At 40.1% G+C, this 22,072-nt stretch overlaps 1 protein-coding gene across 1 annotated transcript in view; it reads right to left on the reverse strand.

Annotated features, from left to right (window-relative positions):
* Positions 1-22,072, reverse strand: part of slc49a4 (solute carrier family 49 member 4) — a 51,720-nt gene that overhangs the window by 27,076 nt on the left and 2,572 nt on the right. Inside the window, exons 2-5 of the mRNA XM_008432446.1 lie at positions 19,486-19,579; positions 8,147-8,418; positions 5,112-5,241; positions 1,305-1,413 (exon numbers count right to left, since the gene is read on the reverse strand). Coding sequence (XP_008430668.1) covers positions 1,305-1,413; positions 5,112-5,241; positions 8,147-8,418; positions 19,486-19,579 — 605 coding nt within the window. The remainder of the gene's footprint in view (positions 1-1,304; positions 1,414-5,111; positions 5,242-8,146; positions 8,419-19,485; positions 19,580-22,072) is intronic.

Genomic DNA, 22,072 nt, shown 5'->3' on the forward strand with positions numbered 1-22,072 from the left:
TCATGTTTTTGGACTGTGGGAGGAAACCGGGGTACCCGGAGAAAACCCATGCATGCACAAGGAGAACATGCAAACTTCATGTAGAAAGACCGGGAATCGAACCCAGAACCTTCTTGCTGCAAGGCAACAGCTCTACCAACTGCACCACTGTGCAGCCCGAGAGCAAAACAGTTTAACCCTATTATCGCATTTACACAAGAAATGTGTGACACAGTCTAAATACTTTTATTTCAAACTGAAAAGCAATAATTATTCCTACAGCAGCAAAACATTTTATTCTTATATTTATGACTCTGATTTTTCTGTGGGCACAAGCAAGGAAAAGTCGTCTATGTTAGAAGTGCAACATAAATAAATGTTACTTAAAAATACGAAGGGTGACAGACATGATGCCTGTACCGTTTCACAGGAAGCCTATGTGATGAGCATTTATCTGCACAGTTTGTGGATCTGAACACCTCTAAAGCTTTCACCGACAGACAGACAGGATGAAAAGCAGCTGGAATAGGTAAGCCCACATTGGGCTTCGCACAAGATGTCTAAATACTATTATATGATCTTTTATTCATTCAGACACCCCAAAACTGTCACTAAACAAACATTTCAGCTTGTTGTTTTTTTGCTTTCCCGACTGCAATACCTCTCCTTTACTTTATCAACTTCCGCCCTTCTTCTCTCTCGTTTGTCCTTAATGAAATACAAGCACAAATTCCAGCAATAAAGTTTACGCAAAGCACTGACGTTAACGAGCACCGATGAAAAGATTGAGGGGAAATTAAATCTAGGGAACGAACTTGCATCCTTCTTTGCGGCTTCCCGAGAGAGAGGCACAACGCAGAGGTGTGACAAGAAGTGTCTCATCCTCTGCTCTCCTGTGTGTAATTTCCCCACAAGCAGCACCTGTCTGATGAGAACCTCAAAATAATGCTTGTTTTGACACGGGTGGAAGGCAGGGAGGTACAAATCATGCAGAGTGTTTTCCTCCGAGCTGCACAACAAACCGTCCGCTAACTGAACGCGTCCAWAACTCTGGCAGCGTCAGGAAAGCAAAGACGACAATCTGACAGGTACGAGAAATCTGAACAAATAACCCAGCAGGAATAACATTAAGACAAGGACACACTGTGGAACTGGGGAAAAGTTCCCTGCTATTTTTTTTTTTTTTTTTTTTCAAATAATTGACATTTTAAAAAAACATGAAAAATGGTGCACTTTGGCTCAGAAATCAATCTGAAAATCACCGTCTGTTTAAATTCAACATGTTTTTTTGTGCTCAGACTTGGAAGTAATAATTTGGATCTTACCTGGCTGACATTGGCTGGAGTCAGAACCATGTCCAGGACTCCAGACCAGCCGCCGACCACTCCTGTAGAGACGGCGTAGGCCAACGCAATCATCAGGAAACGGAAGTTACTGCAGGCGAGAAAGGAAATGAGTCAAGTCTGAACACAGAGAGCTCACAGTCCCTGGAAATTCACATTTTTATGACCGATTTCATTTGCAGTGTCTAAAATATTAAATCCATGCTACGCACAAGATCACTGTAATTCTAATATATGGAGGAAAAATCTTTGTCTTAGTTTTTAGATAAACACATTTAGATCATCCTATTTTATTTACACCTTTATTCAAATATTTTTGCCAATATTACCTTAAATTGTTGGTACTTTTACTAGATGTTTTCATACTGTAAGAACTTGACTCATGTAAAAGCTGACATTATTGAAACAAAACAAATGATCGTCTCTAAAGAAAGAGAAAAAATTGTTCAAATAGAAGTGCCGGTGGATCTTTTACCCTTTTATTTTGTTTATAAATTAGTCACGATCAACATTTTACTATTTTATCTTGCATGTTTTTATCAAATTGTCATTATTTTATCAATCAATCGTAATTTGACCCTGATGGTAAATTATAAAAGAAACAAACCGGATTGACTTGGTTTGACTTATTCCCATCTCATTAAAATAAATAAAAYTACCCAACAACAGCCACATTTCCCAGCTGATGACGATGATAGTCCACAGGTATCGTGCTGCAGTCTTTAACTCAAACTCTGTGCTGTTTACAGTCAGTGGAAAAACAAAACCAGCTCCCTAATAGCTTAAGCGTGCCCACTTCACTTTCCTCTTTCGGATCGTGTGGCACCTCTCCACTCGTGACACCTGAATACAATCACTGGGAACACAAAAATCTAATCTAATCACTTTTACCCAGTGAGGTGGCAAACTAATTTAAAAATCAGAGCCACCTACTCGGCCCAAACAATGCGATTAGAGACACTAAGCGGCTGACAAATGAGGCAGGGCCGGAGCAGAGCAGGCGGCAGACTCGAAGAGTTTTTATTTTCTTTTCATATACTAACTCGAGTATTTATTGAACCGTACTTTGCAGAAGGAAGACTCTGTGGCTTAAATGTTGAGCAGAGAACAAAGCGAGCTTTTTTTGGGAAAATGTGCGCACTCTTTTTCTTTCAGCGTTGGACCTCGCATGTTGTTTTACTTCAAAATAGCGAGCGGAAAACTCCGTCCCTCTCCCTGCTGCAGATTCTGAGCAACACGAGGCTCCTTGGCCTTGGTGGCAGCGTGGCGGGACAATCATAAAAGCCCTCTGATGGAGAACTCTGTGGRCTTTTTTTCTTCCTGAGCACCCTCTTCATTAACCTTGCCACAACAGCGGAAAATCAATACCCAAGCATCTTTATCTTTATACATGACCTTATATAGACATCCAAAGGAAAGCGGGCACATGCTGGGTATGCTTTAACTTTCCAGTTTTTGGCAGTGATGAAATACCTCTGCAGGAGTCTCCAAGGAGGTCTCAAAAAGAGGGTGTCATCAGCTAAGTGCCATTTGTCCTTGGCCCAGCAGGTTGGAGACGAATGCATCAAGATGACAACTTTCAAAGCTAAAGTGTGTCTGACCGGAAAGGAGGGATGATCAATACTTATGCTTTTTTTTTTGGCCTGTGGAGTTTGATCTCCCAGAGTCAAAAATGGGGGGAAAAACCACACACACACATATATATATATAAATACACAATGCGAAGACACAACCAGGGTTTTAATTAGGTGGCTGCTGTGGAAGCAGATGTGAGCGACTGGAAGCTCGCATCAAGCTGAAGATCATTAGCGTGTGCTTAGATCTTGACAGGCTAAATGGATGAGCAGATACATCAGTGGGAAGGTGTCAGGAATAATAAGTGATCTGCTGTGCAGCACCTGCCTTCAAAGTTACTATGTGCACCTATATTTTTTTCATTTCAAGATTCAAACATCGGTAACTCCAGCTGTTGGATAGCTCTCCCGCCACGGCTGGCCAAGGAAAATATTTATCGTGAATTAACGGTCGTTTATGTCCGACTTTTCGACCGGCTGAAAAAAGACTTAAAATGCGAACGTGCACAAGTGCAGGATCAACCAAACCTAAGAGGAGTAGTTTGACAGGGATCTCAAACCAGCAGAAGTTGTGCTCTCTAAAGTGTTAATGTTATGGAAAAGTGGCAAAAGRAAAGCAATTATTGAAAGAAAACAATGGTAGTTTTCTCAAGGCGTGCAACAAATGAAGCTGGACCAAATATATTCTTCTTAATGCATGTGCAAAACAAATGAGATGTTTAATCTCGCCAAGTTTCTATCCTGGTTAAATGAAAAAATGAATCCAATCTCAGTGAGCTTTCGCTATTTTGCAAAGATGAATGGGCAGGAATTCCCCCACATGTACCAAACTAGTAGATACACACCTTCATAAAAAGCCTCAATCCAATCTGACTGAGCCTCAGCTACACAAGAACAGATAAAGATTTAGATTGTGTCACAATCTACAGGTTTAGATTTAGTGAAAATTTGGCAAAATACAAATGAATGACCAGYTTTTAGAGTCAATTTTAAYAACAGGAAAATCTTGGCTATTCCTTTTCACTACTGTTTGTTTGTTTGCTGTTTTTTAATTACAAAATGTCCAATATAGACTGCATTGGAGTTTGTGGATGTAATGAAGCAAAATATGAAAACATTTAAGAGGTAGAAATTATGGATGCGCTAATCCATTTGCCGACTAACAATGCCAGTTGTAAAAAAATACAAATAAAAAAWGTTATCAGCTAAAATCAGAATGGGCAGGCCACCCATCATGACTGCAGCAGAACCTCGAGTTCCCATCCGTAACCTCTGTCCAGAATCATCCCCCTGGGTTTCTATCTGCTTGGTCTCTGTCATCTATCAACAGCATCGCCTACGGAGGAGGGAGGGGCGCTGAGCCTCTCTGAGCTGGTCACAAATCCAGGCGCCACAGTGGAGTGATTTCTTACTCAAGGAGAACTAATGCAGCCAAGAAAAGTTAAGCCAACTCCCCGACTGCCATGGCCCGGCTTGTCTTCTTCCCTCTCCAACCTTTATTCCCCGGCCACTGCTAACCTCTCCAGCCTTTATTCCCCGGCCACTGCTGCGGGCGTCATTCCTTAACAAGCCAAGCACCGATTCTCAGGCGCTGCTGCTTCCTGGTGGCCCAGGGGGATAAACTTGGCCTTGATGGAAAGTGTGATGGTGTGAAGAGACGGCAGAAGGGTGAGGGTAGGAAGGGGGAGTGAAGAGKATTATAATAAAGTGTGATTYAATTTTACCTCCTCTTTGAGTCTCTTGTGGGTGGAAATAGACAAACAACAAATAGATGCCACTGACTTCCAGGGCCTTGTCTTAATAGACCATCTCTGTCTGAACATTAGAAGCGTCTCTTGGGAGTAATGCTTATATGAAAACAGCAACTATTTTATCATCCGTTAAGAATATAGAGGGAGGGCAGGGGAGGTTCTCTGACGACAGCTTTGATTTGGTAACAATGGCTGCCATCCATTGCTGGACTGGCTCTTTTTAGGAGCCTCTAGCATCTGCAAGTGAGAAGCCAGACTCTGCAGACAAAACTTTGAAGYTTCTGCAAAAACATCACCCACCCCCCACCACCTTCTGACTGAAATGAGGCCATGAAACATTACAGCAGTGGAAAAGCAGTTTTCTGTGGAAATGGATCTCAACAATCACAGWCACAGGGTTAGGAGGTGTTGCAGACGAGGTGTGGGTAGGTCTGTGTTTGCCGTCTGAGCATGAGGAGTTTTACCTGAGGAGTTTGCAGATGCTGCTCCTGTAGCTGAGCCTCTGGCTGGCCGCGGCCACACTGGGGGGCACGGGCGGGCGCGACGGGAAGTAGAGCAGAACGGCTACAAAAAACAGCCCGATCGCCGCCAACTCTGCCACAGCACAGAGAAGCTGGGAGTTAGTTTCACAGATACAGTAAAACACTCAACAATGTAACTTTCTTTAAAAAAAAATTTTAAAAAAAGGTCAACATGACATCTCTGAAGAGTCTTCACTGAGATAAAATTGTAGACTAGAAGGCATGACGGTGAAATGAAAGTGTCTGACAATGTCGTCTGGTTGACACTACAACCTGATTCTCTTGGGGACGTAATCTGGTTTACGCTTTTGGGATTAAGAATGACAGAAAAACTGCACTGCCATGTTACTTTTCTGTCACATTTCACCTCTTCCTCCGTATTGCAGTAAGTTTTTTTGTTTTTTTTCGGGGGGGTTTTGACAGGAGAAAGGAAAAGTAGTCCCACACTTTGAAGTTTTTATCATTCAAACATCGACTTACTTTATTGGGCTTTTATGTGATAACTAAGGTTGTACCGATCATCTAATATTGACATCAGAAAATGGTCCAATATCAACCCCCMAAAAAAGTATTGGATCATGTTGACCTGCATCTAAAACCTCTGATATAAGCATTCAGCATTTCGTCCGGCCCACATTTCTGTTCAGCAGTGCCTGTATCCCACACACAGACCAACTGGTTAATAATAATCGATCAGTTTATACATATTGTTGTTGACTATTGTTTTCTGTTTGAGTAACTAGGCTTTTCTAACATGCCATGCTACAAAATACGTAATAAAAGTTAGCATAGTTAGTGCTGATGATGAAGCGGTTCAGTATTCAAAGCTGCAATATTGGTATCGAATCAGACACCTGTGGTGATAGCCCAACACAAAGTAATCTAAACCTGCAACTAGGGAAAAAAAACATGGATGCATAACTTGTTATTATTATATTTTTAAAACAAGTAAAAACTCCTGCTTCTCATTTAAGTATCCGGGTCAACTTTCTGGCTCACCCCTAGCTAACAAGTCCTTTTTCCACAAGTTCCAGGGACAAAGTCATGAGCAGCTTTTAAACCTTTAAGACTAGGCTTGAAACTTTCCTTACAGCTAAAGCAGCCAAGGTTATCCTGAGTTTTCTCTGGAGTTTTGTTGCTACAGGCTTAGGCCGCTGGAGGAAAACTGAACACTTATCTTCGCTCTGCTACATTGTTTACCTTCTCTCCAATCTTCCAACTTCAACTTTATATTTACTGCTTAAAACTTTCCTTAGACAGAAAACTTGAAAATTCTGAATAATAGAATGATCTTGACTGCATTGTTCGACAACTAAGATCAACTTTTATTCTGATAGTAATAAGTGAACTGAAGTGCAAGCTGAAGAGCGACAGAATAAGATGYAAGTTTTGTTTGTCTCAAAATGACCTGGAGTCATTTAACATAGTGTTCAGCTGGAGAGACTTCAGACTTATCATTACTCTGCATCAAACATAAACAGATTGCTATAAATCATTAAGTCCGTGAATGTCACCGGCTAATAAATCAAGGGCACCCTTTCGTAGGAAAATATAAGCGCCGCCTGTCAGAGCTGCAGTCTGCTACTTGCCTTTACGACTGATCACTCCAGAGAAAGACCGTTTATAGTGCTTGAGTGTCAGACAAGCTATTCAAGTCAAGCCTCTTGTCTATAAAGCACAAGTCAAATGCTACGTTCACACAGCAGATCTTGATGCTCAATTCCAAGTTTTTGCAAAACATTGATTTCGTTCATATTTACCAAAGATGTGATYRCAATATGACTTCCGTGTGTGAACGGTTTACGACCCAAAGTGACCCACATCCGCAGGAGAACGTAGACGTTTCCAGGAGGGCATCGTTTACAGAGGTAATGATGGATGTTACCATCTACAGATCAATTTTATAGCAATAGGAGTCAACAGCAYTGTCACACGAGACGAYGGACACTAACAAAAAGAAAAGTAGAACTAATAGCAGCGGCCTTTTGTGGCGCATCGGCCACAACTTCTGTAGTGACGTCTGTTTGGATGTGGAGTCAGAGCCCTGAGTGGTGGGACTGCGACACGATGCGCTTCATCGTCGTTCAGAGTTTTATTACTGGAATGGACTCGCCACATCTGKGTTCTTCTGGTGCAGATTTATGATGCATGTCAATGAAGTAAAAGTTGGATTAAATGTGATTTGGTTGTTCTGACTGCAGGCGCTTTGAAAACAGTCCAATACGCATCCAGTTTAGCATCACATATGAAGTGGCACAAATCAAATTTTTTCTCTGGGTGAAAAGATTGAGGTGCTCASACTCCYATGAAAACCTTGGAAATGGGGTCACATTTTCCTGCTCTGTCATCTGATCTAAAAGYGCAGCTCGACTTTGACACTGAAACCTGATTGACATTCTCTTGTTCGGGACGATGTGCAGCGGTCYGTTTTTTTTGGTTGGCCAAACGTCTAATACTGACCTCGTCTCATCAATTAACYTTCATCCACATGTTTGTTTTGCTMCCTACGTAGCTACAGACATATTACAGATGGGACTTCTTACAGTTTCTTTTCACTCTTCCACAGGCATGAACTACAAATATTTCCCTGTTGGACCTCAAGTAGGAAATCTTTCTTTCCTTTTCAAGACCTTCAAGAACTTCCAATTGATAAATTATGTCTGCTGTGTCCTTCAAAAATTAATAACACTACCTTAAATTAAACAAAGCCGCTGCTTCAGTCTATTACAGCACACTTGTTTCTCTTTTCATCATGCTTTTAATTTTCTGAATCAGTTAAGCATAACAGTCCCAGCAAGCTATTTTTCAGAGGCATGAGGCATGAGGATTATAGCTGGAGCTCTTGGCGTTTTGTGCAAGATTCTTGAAACCCTGTTGCCTGATTGTATTTCTGTCCCCTGACGGCGCAGAGACGATGTCGAAATAATGTGCCATCGATCGCGCATGCCTTCCCAAGCTTCTCGCTCTCCAACCCGTACCTGCATACAAAACCATCTGGATTCTGTTCCGGATGAAGGCGGTGGACGGCGGCGCGGCGGTCGCGGTGCCTGTCTGGGAGTCATTGGGAGCTGGAACGATGAGAGGGCCCACTATGAATGACGCGGCGCCTCCCAGGTAGGAGAACAGAGAGGCCACGGCTGTCGCCGTTGCTCTCTGGTCGGGGGCGAACCACGTGGTGGAGAGGTACGGCCCGGCGCTCATTATGGTTGGTCCGGCCAGACCGTTCAGGAACTGGCCTCCATGTATTAACCTGCAACAGAAAAGGTCAAATATGGTGATTTCAAACATGCATTTCTGCTAAAAGGTAGAGTAAAATTGTTTACTTGCTCCCTTAAAAAAATGAATCCGCATTGGCTGTCCCATTACTTGGCACACCTGGTAAAAATGTATAAAAGATAGGGCCACACCACATGAAGAAAACATGTAATTGCTTCACTTTTGATGAATATTTCAATGATGACATCAATTATGTTTAAATAAAACTCTGACTCTTTTCTTTCATCAAAATGTCCTCACTTTTTGAGCTTTAGCAGCAGAGGCACCAAAAACACATCCAGTCAGTGAAGTCTGTCCAACAGGCCAAATATATTATCGACAGGCAGAGTTTAGAGGCAACCAGACGTTGCATCCAAACAGTCCTGTGTGATTACAGTATTGCACACATTCGGTCATTTTCAAAGAAATCCAACTATCTGTCTGAAAAGATTTATTTAAAAGTAGAAATCATACAATGAGAAACAACAGTTTTTTTTAACAAAAGCACAGCTGCATCACCCTTGGAACTGTCTTTTGTCAACAGGACGGCCATTAGCAGAACAGCTTGCAACATTTGAGCAGTAAAGAGGATCTCTCACCAATCCTCTTTGCACAGTCCCTCTGGATTGGCCACGGCTTCCAGCCAGCTCTCTTTTCTTCAGCTTTGTTAAATTTGAAATGTCTTGGTGTTAAAAAGAACTTATGATGCCATACATAGTCTCATTCTATCTAGGAAAGCCTTTGGAAGAGACTCACAAAACCGTTTTTGAGTCTTATAGGGTGAGAAGGCGAGATATATTCTTTAAATTTTAGCTTTTGGTCATACAACAACAAGACCTTTACAATAAGTTTGTCCTCAATTATTGTTTTCAAAATAATGTAGATTTTAGACATAGTTATTGTAAACTCTCAGTTGTGAAAGGCACATCTATATCTACTTTATGAGGAAGCACAAAGGCAGCTCATCTTTTTAGGTTCAAGACAGAAGAGCCACAAAACACCAATTAAGACATTTATAGAAACAAATCTGAAAGAAAAGTTAAGCACAAACTGAAACAATCTTTAGCTACTTTTATTTTAAATCAAATGGCAGGAGCAGTAATAATTCTGCCTCCAGCTATTCTGCTAAAATATTTCTTTTTCTTTAATATTTGTAGGATTTCCCCCTCCCACCAAGACACGCTACGTGTGAAATTAGGTAACCATAGTAAAGGACTAATTTCTTTTTGTACTTGTTACACATCTTCACCTGAGACGGCAACACATTTCTCAATGTCTGTACTGCTAATAAACATCCAAGTTAAAGATGGCTGCACCATACGGCGCTCCATCGGTGTACTCATGAAATATAAAGTAAACAAATGAAGACATGCAGTAAATTATTTGTTTATGAGCATCTGACAGAAAAATGGCAAGCGAGGGAATTAAAAACAGCAAGGTGTAATTATCTCCAGGGATTAGTTTAGCAACTGGAGTCCAACTTTCAGTCGCACTTTTGCACTTCGAGACCCAACTGTGCGAGACGGATGCATTTTGAGATATCCCCCCCACCCGATGCCACCGGAGCCCCTCGCCGCCCTCGGCCCCCTCCGGACCCGTCTGACGGAGACAGCCAGCCGCTGGAGACAGCTCACGGCTGATTGATTGTCTCTAAGCTCAGTAAAGACACCGTTCATTCACAGCAGTCTGAGGTGGCTCAGCGGGGACTGAGGCGGGAAAGGAGGGGAGAGAAAACGATGGCAAACAAAGAGGGCGAGGAGATCCTACGCTTATGTGGAGATTTTGGAGACTCAAAAATATGCAGCAAGTTTTCCATCAGAATGGAAATTTGACGATCAAGAGAGTACAATAAACTTTTTTAAACTGATTCCTTTGGCGWTAAGTCTATATATCAGGGATTTATACATTCTGCTTTGGGCAACCACTGAGCGAAAAGACATAGTCTCATTCAATTTCTATAAATCTCACAACTATAAAAGAGAGTTTTTACTACCAGTATTGGCCCCGTGATAATTCATGTAGCTCCAGTCCCAGAACTCGCACTTCTACCCTCGCTCCGCCCTTCAAATGCACGTTCATGTTAGTGTGTCCCAGTTTTCCTCATCCGCCTTTTGCCCCGCCCCTTTTGGGTCCTATTTCCACACTTATGCTAAGCCCACATCCAGGAGGACTTTGGTGAAGTATATTACCCACAATTTATCACTGCACGTGACRTTTTGAATTAAAAGGTGGAAATTTGGCCATGTTCACTACAAAAAAAAAAAATTAGTTTTCAATGTGAAGCATTGAAATGTTGTTTCACTCTATCGTACCTTTGTGAATTTGCATCAATTCTACCAATTTGAAGCAAATTTCAGACTCTAAAGAAAAGCAGACTTGTCATTGGCTAGTAAAAGCCTCATCTTCACATTCCTACTAATCGTTCTAATACTAATTAAATGTCACACATAAAGTTGCACTAAAATAAAGCATCAGGAGGCTCCATTTTGTTCAGAGCTGTCATTATGACAAGTCTGGGTTCACACTGAGCAGAAACATATCCTCACCATCTGATCTCAGTGACCTGCATGTTCAGACAGGAACATATTCCACTTTCATCTGATTCACATCATTTGCTAAATTACTATTATTATTTTTCAGGTTTTATGTTTCTYAASAGTCTGTCTAACTTTTGAGGTATCTTGCAGATTTAAGCCTGTAAACTGTGAATTGTAAATTTGTAGAATATTGTGTGTTACTGTGTTAGCACGCAGAACGCTACATTTGCTGAAATATCTGAATTTATTTTTTTCTCCATATTTCAAACTTGCTTGAATGTCTGGTGACGAAGGTCTATTGCTCTTCACAAACTAGTCATGAAAAGATAAAGGATTGGAAGGATATCCTAGCATTCAGCACAACCAAAGTGAGCAAACCTTCGTCGGTGTAGACCGAGCACCGGCTTAATGTATGATGGTATTAAGTAGCATTATTATAGCGTTTTCCCACCACCTGCAGATAGCACTTGAAGGAAGTTTGATGGTAGTTGACCATATTTTTGGGTTGTATGTTGTCTCTGAGGTGTGAGGTTGATATCTGATTTTTTTTTTTTTCCTGACCTCTCCAAAAGCATCTGTCTGACTGAGCTGGTGATCAAATTAGACAAGCGGGGCTATATGATCCTTAAAAATTAGATGCTTTAGCCTTTAGCATCCTCAAACACCTGTATGTAATATTGCAAATTTGTTAGGTGTATTTATAGTTTTAAGAGTTTTTTTTTTATTGAAACTCGGTTATGGTTTGGAATTTGTTGCATTGTGTTGCACATTATCAAGATGTGACTTGAAAGACCACATCAGACCCACCAAAAGCGTCAAAATTACACATTTATACAGACAAAAAATATGTTAAAGTTAAAAAAGCATGCCTGTTAAATTGCTGGTGAAGTTTGAAAGTTTTAAAGAGGAGCAGTAAAGACCAAGAGTGGGACGAGTGGAAAAGTAAGGGCCACAGAGTAATCGAGGAGGTTCTGGTGAGTGGGTTGGGATGTCAGGGGGTCTAAGATGTGGGAAGAAGATATAGGGTGAATAAGTTTCTCTCCTAACAGTCTGCCTCTGACCACAGCTCTTTATGGTCTGCTGTGACACATTCATCTGTGGWGCCTAGAAGCTGCGGACAGTAATGGTAGAAAGAGCTCAAATAATTGCATGTGAAACGAAGTGTACATTTTGCAGACGATTTCGTCAGGTGTCACGGCTAAATGTTGCTGTCATCAACTCCGCTTCACCCTCTGCCCCTCTATGAAGTGGGGGCTCAGCCGAAGTGAATATAAGGGTTTGAATGTTGCACCACTGCGCCGCAACTTTGACATCTGAAATGGCGGATCGGTAGCTATTTAGGTATTTGCATCTCTAAAAACAACAACTACAACAAGATGTTGATTTTAAATATACAACATAGGTATTTTTGCTTTACAAAATCAAATGTTCAACTGAGTTTTGTTGTGACTTGCTAAGTGCAAACCATTGACTTCTTTTAATAGCTGATTGATTGGTTCATCATTAATAATAAAGTTATTACATTCACAGAACACTTGTAGTAAAGCTAGGCACATTTTCTGCAGCAATCTAGTAAAGACGTTAATGGGCAAAAACTAAGTCAGAAAATCTATTAAAAATTTACATCATCATTGCTTTAAGATAATTTTACTATTTATTACAGTTCAYATTGCTGAAAAAGTATTAACCTTCTATTTATGAAACGAGACGCAGTTTGTAAAAGAAGGACAGTTGGGGGCATTAAGTTGATGGAGGACACACTTTGCTCTCTGTCTGTAACTTTCCTGACTGTGTTACTTAACGCTCTCAGTGTGTAAAAGCTAAAAGTCCAAGGTCCCCACCTGAGCCACTTTGTCCCACTCAAGACTGCTGAGTGGCTGCTTTGAAATGCTTCGAACAAAGCTGTTTCAGGACTCTGAACCAACGACCAGCTGCCTTGCACAGTTTCTTTTTGCTGTTGTTGTAAATTTAACAGGCAGAGCAGACTTGGCTTTTCGTGAGGGAGCAACAAACGCATTGGAAATGTGGAGAGGCCAGTTCARTCAGAGCTCACACAGCCTCACCAAAAATAAGGTGTTTTGTTAAGAACAACAGAACCGACTGACTCTTCAGAACCAGAACCTGAACTCACTTCTCTTTCGTCCTTGATTGATTTTCCAGTGCTGGAAAGTGCATCACCTTTTTCTTTCCATCACGATTCAGACATAAACCTCTTTGATTTATGCTGCTAATGATTTTAAACCTAATGGATTGTCTTTATCTTTACCTCCAAGCCTTTGAAATAAAGAAAGAAAGATACTCCAGGTAAAATAAGGTAACATCTGTTCATACCAATGTGATGCACTTTCTGTTTTGATAAATCTTACGGTTAGATTGGTTTGGATTATTCTAAACTACTTTTTCTCAGTCTGGGAATTTTTCCAGTTAGATTTAGATTCATTTTTGTATTACTGTATCAAACTTGTGTGACGTGAAGTTTGCATCAGAAAGCCTCATCTTGTGGGGTTCCTCAAGCTTCAGTTCTGGGCCCTAGTCTTTTCCTACTCTGCGTGCATCCACTGGTCCATCTAGCTCCACTGTTTTTTTTTTTTATATCGGTTATTCTGAGTTTCCTAAATTGTCTAAGTTAATTTAGTGCCTGTTGGAGTTCCAAAAAAAATGGGTTTAATGGCCATTTTCTCCAGCTAAATGAATATAAAACAGAGCCATTGATCCAGCAATATCTCAGTTTTATAGGCTCCTCTGTTAAACCGTGCCTCAGTAATTTGGACAAGCCAATTGCTGCACTGGATGTTTAAGTCAGAGGATTTATCACCGCAATCTGTGACACCAACACCTAGGAATCCTCTCCCTCTGTCRATTAAAAAGCAGCCGAGGTCGTCTTCTTCACACAATGATTTCATTAGAACAGCAATTCTTTCATTTAGTGTCATTTTAGACTCTTGTCTAAATTTTTATTATCTTTTTCTATTCTTTATCCTATAGTGAACATAAATACACGTTGCTTATATTCAGTTACATAGTATTTCTATTTAATGGAGACTGACATTTGCTGCGAACCGGCATTACATAAATGAACTGAATTATTTCCTCTTGTTTTTCTGCATATATCTTTTAACRATACGATTACTTGCCAAACAGCTAATCCATTAAAAAAATTAGATTATTTACAAAGTGGAGATAGAGCAAAAAGAACAAACAGCTAACCAACTTGGAAAAAACAAAAAAGAAGAGCATTCAGGACCTCAGAGATTGTGAAATCTTTTTTAGTTTGGTCCCTTGCTGTCTATTAAATCACAGGAAGAATGTGATCACAAAAATGTCTCCGAAATGACAGTAGATGAAGAAAAATGGTGACAAACAAGACGAATTAGAGGTCAGCTGAGGACGCCCTGCTGTTGGAGGGAAGGAAGAGGGGAGAAATGGAGTAGCCATTTCAAAAAGTGACGATTAATCACAGTCGATGAACCCTGTCAGGCCGAATTTGATTGAGAACGAGACTCAGAAGAAACCTGCCCCACTGCAAAATCGGCCCGACTGCTTCTGGTCCGTAAGAGCTTATGGACCCAATTCAGAAAAAMAACAAATGAACAAAAAAAAAACAAAAGGCCAACACAGTTCTCCTGCGGAAAACGGCATTGCAGCAATCATGGGTAATATAAGAGCCTCCTGCGAGAGCGGCGGAAAGAGGCCTGACGGCCAATCAGACAGTCTGTGAGGGGAAGGGGAATCCACCTGGTTTACGCTAATCACACAGCTGTTCTGTATGTTAATGCCAGACAGATAGATGGAGCGAGACTGGAAATGGCAAGACAATGAGCAAACGTCTGCAAACGAAGGAGACAAAGAAGGTTGAAAAGGCTGACCTTTTTCATCTGAGTGTAAGAACAGACCACAGACCATGGTCTAATCAGTGACCACTGATGCAAACCYTGAATCTTATTCGAAATTCAAAAAACCCCAAATACATTCAGCTTGGTTATCGAAGATCTTTTTAAGCAGCTCCGCATTCACACACACACACACACACACACACACACACAGACACACACGCACACACAAGAGAGAAAGGAAGTCAGACCGGTCAGCGTCCTTCCTTTGATTCCCTAGAAACATTCCTATAAACATGAAACAAAAAGGCAAATCAAAAGGTAAATCACAAAGAGAAGGGCCTAGCCTATCAAACATGAAAAGATGTCTGGAACAAACAAGAGCTGCAGGAGGGCGGGGKGTTTGAGGGAACATTACTGTTTCTAAACTACAATACTGATCACAGAAACGGGAAAAGTCCCTGCTGGGATTCGACTGATCATGTAACGCTCTTGATTTAAAACTCATTCACAATTTGTAGGCCAGCCAGTTTCAGCCATTTGAATGTTTAATGTCTATTTTTCCCCTCCATCACATAATCAAAGTCATTTCAGCTCCATATGTCTGATACAAAACAAGTGGCGGCTACAGKAGAGGCAGCAGACTCCACAGCGACACAACAAAGCAAAGACAAATCCCCGCCAATGCTAATGCAAGGGAAAGACTGACACCTACTGGTGGTCCGTGGAGCTGCAGCACACTCTGGCTTTTCTTATTCCCTCCGAGAATGCAGTAGGTCATCCATTAAAACATGGCTTCACAGGCTCTGACCTATTACATTTATTATGCAAATGAATCTGAAACGTGTCACACTAACATTTGCGGTGTGATTAATGTAATCTCGGCTTTCACCGGGCTTTCTTGTTTTTCCCCTTTGAAGGAAAACTCCAAAAGAGCTGAAGGTCACGGCTGCGCAGGGCAACTCCTGCCAAAGGAAACAGCAGGCGGCCGTGGCTGCGCGCTATTGAGCCTCGGCTCGTCAGATGCCAGYGGATGATGTATGGTGTTGTGTAGCTGGACTCAGATAAGGTGAGACGTAAGCATGCTGCGCTGAAGACGAAGGAAAAAAATAAAAAAGTTTTAGCTTGTGTTGAAATTTTGTGAAGATCCAGCTCTGCGTGCAGCCAAAAGGAGAACGTGCTGGCTGAGCGCGGTTTCYATACAATTCATTTCCTCTTTATAAGTCATCCACTTCAGTTTCAAAGTTTAAAAAACATGCGAGCAGAAAAATGTTGAGCTGTTCCACTCCAATCAACGTGAGAAAAGTAAAGCATCGTTACATTTTTGATAGTTTTCTGAGGGGGGGGGTTTATGGTCCAGGTGCAGTAATGAAAATATCGTTGGCCTGCTCATTCTCAATTTAATTCAATTCAATTAAAATACTTCAGGTAAATGCTTTTGTTGCTCATTTTTGAAGATTCTTAAAGGATTTCTTGTAGATGGTGGCGGCTGTGAGCAGCTGTAGCAGTCTGTATCACATGGAATCTCAACAAGCTTCTGACTGAAGATACAGTTGATGTAAAACAGTCTGACGAGGAAAAAGTTTCATTTTGTGAAGAATTATTTTAAGCGAATATAACAGATACGCCTGTCAACATGTCAATAAACAATATAATCCGATAAATAAATATTAATTTAATATATAAAAATAAATATATTCACATTGAAATGTCACCTGAGTTACTGCATTTTAAATGTTTCTTTTAAAGAATTTATTAGAAGCAATATTTTGTATAGAGAGTGGCGCTGAAATGAGCTGTTTTGTTTTTTACACAGCAAATTCCTTCACAGCTTTCTTACCAAATCCCCAATGAGACACAAAGTGAGATATTACGTATTAGCGCTTAATAGGACAGATTTAAAAACTGATATGACTCATTTAACAGAAACAATTTTCTGCAGGCTTCATTTGGGATATCCTGCCTCCTGGTGGAGCGCAAAGGAAATTATCCACGCACTAAGAATGCATTCTTGAAACAGCTTAATAATCGAAATGAACTTTTCGGAGAACTTGTGTTCTGTGAAAGAGAAGCCTTGAGCTTACAAAGACAACTAAAAAAAATGAAATAAAAAGTTTGCTTCTGTTTTTTTTTTGCCATCTTATATGAAAGGAGAGTTGTGCTTAAGAGACAAGCAGTTTGCTGTCAGAATTAAGTTGCGGCTGCGTTTCTCTACATTGAGGAATACCGAATGAAAAGTTTGGCCGGGATACGTTAACAAAATATTCATTCATAAGATGAAAAACGCAATATGTGAAATACCATTTAGAATTAAACTACCACTAAAATCCTATTCACTGACAGCATAGCAGGGATAATTCAATACCTAATTAGTAACGACCCTGGCTTTATTTATAACACATTTTAAACACCACAAAGGACCAAAGTGCAGTATATAGTAAACACACAGAAGAAAATACATAAGACTAGTGTAAGAGGAAACTAAAAAGATAAAACAAGACAGAAAGAGAGTGAGATTAGTATCAAAGACCCGAACAAAAGATTTGAGAAGTGGTTTAAAAACAGACAGAGAAAAGCCTTTTCTAAATTACAGGGGTATGTAACAATATATCACAAATATATCTAGACTACAGAATCACTGTGTGCAATGTTTGTATCGCAAAGGTCTGTTTGTGAGCAGCAATTGTTTTATGATCTATTCCAAGGGTTATAAACTTGCATTTTTCATGTAACATTGAGTCCGTTGGTTAGAGTTCCACAACAGCAGCGGAAAAAAAAGATATTACCCAGAATGCTAAAGGTCAAAGAGTGAAGGATTTACAGATGAAAAACAGAGGAAAGAGGAAAATGGGGAACATACAGTGGTTGATGTTGGCATCGAAATAGTTACCAGTATTAACCATTGCTAGACTCTCCAGTATCAAGAAGCCCTACTGGTAATCCATTCCACATCCAAAAAGGAACAGTCGGCTCTGCTCAGTTTATAGGCTTTCCCAGTAGATACTGGTACAAGCTACCAGAAACGACTTTAATATTGACTGGTCAACACTAAAGTCAAACTGGAAATGCAATGTCAGAAGACTGCCGGTTGCTGATTGGCTAAAGGAGAAGCTTCAAGCACTCTGCTGTACTTTGTTTATCAAGGAAATGTGGTTTTCCTGCTCAACTTGTTGCGAGTTTGCTGACGTTTTGCGACTATCAGGGTTTGCTGAAGCTCAAATCAAGTCAAGTTTGTACATTTGCACATTTCAGCAACAAGGCGGCTCAAAGTTCTTTAAGTCATAAAAACATCACGTTGTCACCAATTACAAAACAAGCAATAAACATTACATTTAGTCAAACACCAACATCCAAATCATCAAGCAAATATACATCAAACATGATGATCGATGTTGGTTTACAGTCTAGATTTAAAGGAAATCAGGGTTTTGTAGTTTTCTGGAAGTTTGTTCCAGATTTGTGGTGCATAGAAGCTGAATGCTGCTTCTTTGGTTCTGGTTCTGGAGATGCAGAGCAAAACCAGAAGACCTGAGAGGTCTGGAAGGTTGATAGAACCACAACAGATCTGTAATGTATGTTGGTGCTAAGCCGGCCAGTGATTTATAGACTAACAGAAGCATTTTCTGTGATTGAGTTGTGCAGATGCTGCTGCAGTAATCAATGGGACTGAAGATAAATACATGGATGAGTTTCTCTAGATCTCGCCGAGACATTAGTCCTCTAATCCTGGAAATTTCCTTCAGGTGATAGAAGGCCGACTTTGTAATTGTCTCTATATGGCTCTGAAGGTTCAGGTCAGATTTCAGACCTGATTAGCTTCTGGCTGTAATAGCAGAAGCTGCGTGCTGTACTCCAGCTCGATCCTCTTTGGGTAAAAAAACAAACAAAAATAATTTCAGAACTGTAAAAAAAAAGTGATTATTCGCTGCAGCTGTTATTTCTAACAGGAAGTTTAACTTCAGTGTGATTAATTCAATGCTAGCTGTACTTGACCCAGGTTAGCAAAATTTCACAAATTGATGAGAACATGTTCAGAATTAGAAATGTTCTTTGGCTTAAAGTCCCTTTGTCACTGTGCTTTTATTGTACCCATCAACTTTAGTACCAAGAATTTCAAAGAAAAAAAAAAAGCTGTGGTAATATTTTTGCCATGTTGCCTAGTGATACTGGTACAAAAAATAACAAAATCAACTTAAGAGCCATTGAGTCAGATGAGTGAGTTTGGAAGAGTCCACACTTTATCCTTCCTGGAAGGGAGAATAAAGAGACAAATCACTCTAAACCTCATCTGACCTCGCCTACTTAACTTAGGATACCAATTGACGGAAGTACTGACAAACATGATTACTGTACATTAAACATAAAAGAACAAATCAGACAAATGTGACCTAATGGGTTCATGTTCAGATTTTGTGCTTTAAATTAAATTAGAAAATTAATTTAGCATAAATGCCTCAAATTTCTAATTAAACTGAAATACTATCAGACTCGTCAGACAAGAAGAGGTCCTAACTTTGCCATGCTGGTCTCTTTTTCCGTCATATTTTCAGCTTAGCCGTGAAAATATGTCAAACGCATCTAGTTCCGAAATGACCGCATTGCAGTTTGCAAGTCGCTCCGTGTCTCGTTTTCACCCTCAGCATCATGTTTGCCCTCCAAGACCATCTGCTTCCATAATGCATGCAGGACTCTTACCACCGTCTGAGGTGCAGGTCCGTCAGCGGGATGCTTCGCATGGCCGATCCCAGCAGCATGAAGAAGGCCGAGAGCAGGAGGGACGCCCGTAATCCTGGACAGCAAAAGGCACAGACGTTAACGAAGATGACAAATAGACGGGAAGAACTGGCTGCAACTAAAACGAGTGAGAGAGGTTTATTTTATAACGACACCGTGTTCACAATTTGTCCTGATCCACATTTCTGTGTCACATGATTCTGCTGCAACCTATGAAAGTATTCCTCACTTCCTGTAGCGCGAGATCAGACTTTTAGTTCAATCAATCAGCACAACTGGTTAATTATTGAAAAACCACTTTCCTCTGTTTCAGGTTTCCATTTATTATTTCACCTAATCTTACTTACAGAAATGCACTGCTGAGTAAATGTATTCATACCTTCCTGAATTGTTCAATGTTGTAGAATGTCCCAGTCAAAGTCTAGATCCCAATCTAATTGAGAATATGCAGAAAGATTTGCTGCATGCAACACTTTTCACATTTTTATTTGTGAAAAGAAACAAAAATACAACTTTTTTCTTGTTGCTTCAAAATTATGAATCTCTTTGTGTTTATCTATCACACAAAATCTCAACAAAGTGCTTTGAAGTCTGTGCCTATACTGTGACAAAATGCAAAAAGTTACCACAGTATGATTAATTTAAAGGCACTGCATGTCAACCCTAACTAAAGTTGGATGAAAAACAATGGTTGCAGTTTTTTCTTCTTTTAAAATGAGTTTCAACAAAAGTGAAACTCTGTATGTCGGGTTTAGAAGAGTGAGGCCTCATAATTATATCACCTGAACATTTCATGTATATCAACAAAAAACTCTTAGTGCCTTGTTAAAGATTGCCTGAGTTACATCAATACCACGAATGAAACTTTGAGAGAGTTTGTCACTCTTAGCCTTGAGGATATGTAAGCTACACATTACAGTTGGCCTATTTCGAGGTGAACCATAATTTCCTAGATCTCTGGCCTGTAATAAAACAGAAGGGGTCAGATAAGCTGGGTAATCAGTAACTAGTAAATGGGGGCTTTGGTTCTGATTTGTACCTCTTCTCAACATTACTTCAGTTTTCTACCGGGCGCATTGCCTTATCTTCTGGATCTGTGCAACAACTTGATTCCTTTGTGTTTCAGCCTCTGTGTTGCAAATTTGCAGCCTGCCTTGGAATACTGTCTTGCAGCAGGTTTTTTAAAAGCTGCAGCTGTTTTAAAGTTTAGCCTCCCATTTGACTTCCAGCAGGAGCGCCTAGCTAATTTTGTGATTGTGACTCAATTTTTGTGCTTTCTCTAATGTACATACTGTTTTATACTTTGCGTTGTTTGCCAAGTTTGAACTGGTGTAGCTGCTACATTAGATGTTACAGTGCTGCCAGTGTCCTCTGACCTCAGCAGGTAGAGTACTGTCAACCGTGCCAAATGTGGGCATCTGCTCCAGTGAACACTGTCCAAAACGGTAATGAACTATGGCCGTCAAGAGAATCGAAATGCATTTCTGACCCTGAAAGTAATATCCAACAAAGACTGCATACAAAAACAGTAGTGTGTAATAACATATTTGAGCCCACTGGTTATCAGATGCCATTATTTTTGCGACATGTTGTGTTGTGAGGTTGAAATGAAATTGTTCTACTCTCACAGGCCTGGCTTGGGACTCATTCTTGACACATATTCCTGCACCACTGCTTTATTTTTTTGTTTAGTTGTTCAAAAATTTGTTGTGGATGCAGTTACTGCATGGACAAGTGCTGAACGGGAGTGATAATTTTGTGAGATTGACGATCGAGCGATACTTACGCGAGAAACCAATCTTATCGGCAGCATTATTCTCTGCTCCTTATGTGGGTCAGTAGACCAGCTACAGTATACAGTATTGCAAGCTGATATAGTGACCCATAAAGCTTTATCTCATTAATAGACGTGGTGTAGAAGTTGTTCAAAGGCTGTTAGCTGTCTGAGGTTCAATTACAAGTCAAGAAACTTATGACTAAAAAACTAGCTAAAGATCTTGTCAAGATGTTTCTTGTGAGAAAAAGCTTCAAATAAGATGTATTTCATCCAAAAAAGAAAGAAAAAAAAAAAAAAACGATTATTGGTCATTAATTTTAAGGGGAAGCTATAATATGCATACACATTTTAATGTTTGTTTTTCAAACACTTCAAAACCAACCATTTCACCTTTTCAGATGAAAGAAATTTGTTTTTTTTTCATTAAGTGTAATTAAAATTCAATATAATTGAGTTATGCAGCCAGAACAAAAAAATAAATAAATAAAAGATTTATCGGGAACCAAATGTCAGCACATCCAAAAATGAAAAGAATCATTTAAAAACGTACACATGGCATTATTGCTCAAGGCTTTTCATCGTTCTTCTTTACAAATGTTTGCAGAAGCAGATATTTTGAGAGGCTGCTGCACCGTCATCATCTGACTGATTCCATGTTAACAGGTAACCACGGTTACTTCCACTTCCTCCCTTCATCACCACTTAAGTGTAGCGAGGTCAAGAATTTAAAACTCTAGAAAATAATTTATTTTTAATTTAGGTTATCAGAAA

This window comes from Poecilia reticulata, linkage group LG2, assembly GCF_000633615.1.
Source record: "Poecilia reticulata strain Guanapo linkage group LG2, Guppy_female_1.0+MT, whole genome shotgun sequence".
In the NCBI taxonomy this organism is placed as follows: Eukaryota; Metazoa; Chordata; class Actinopteri; order Cyprinodontiformes; family Poeciliidae; genus Poecilia; species Poecilia reticulata.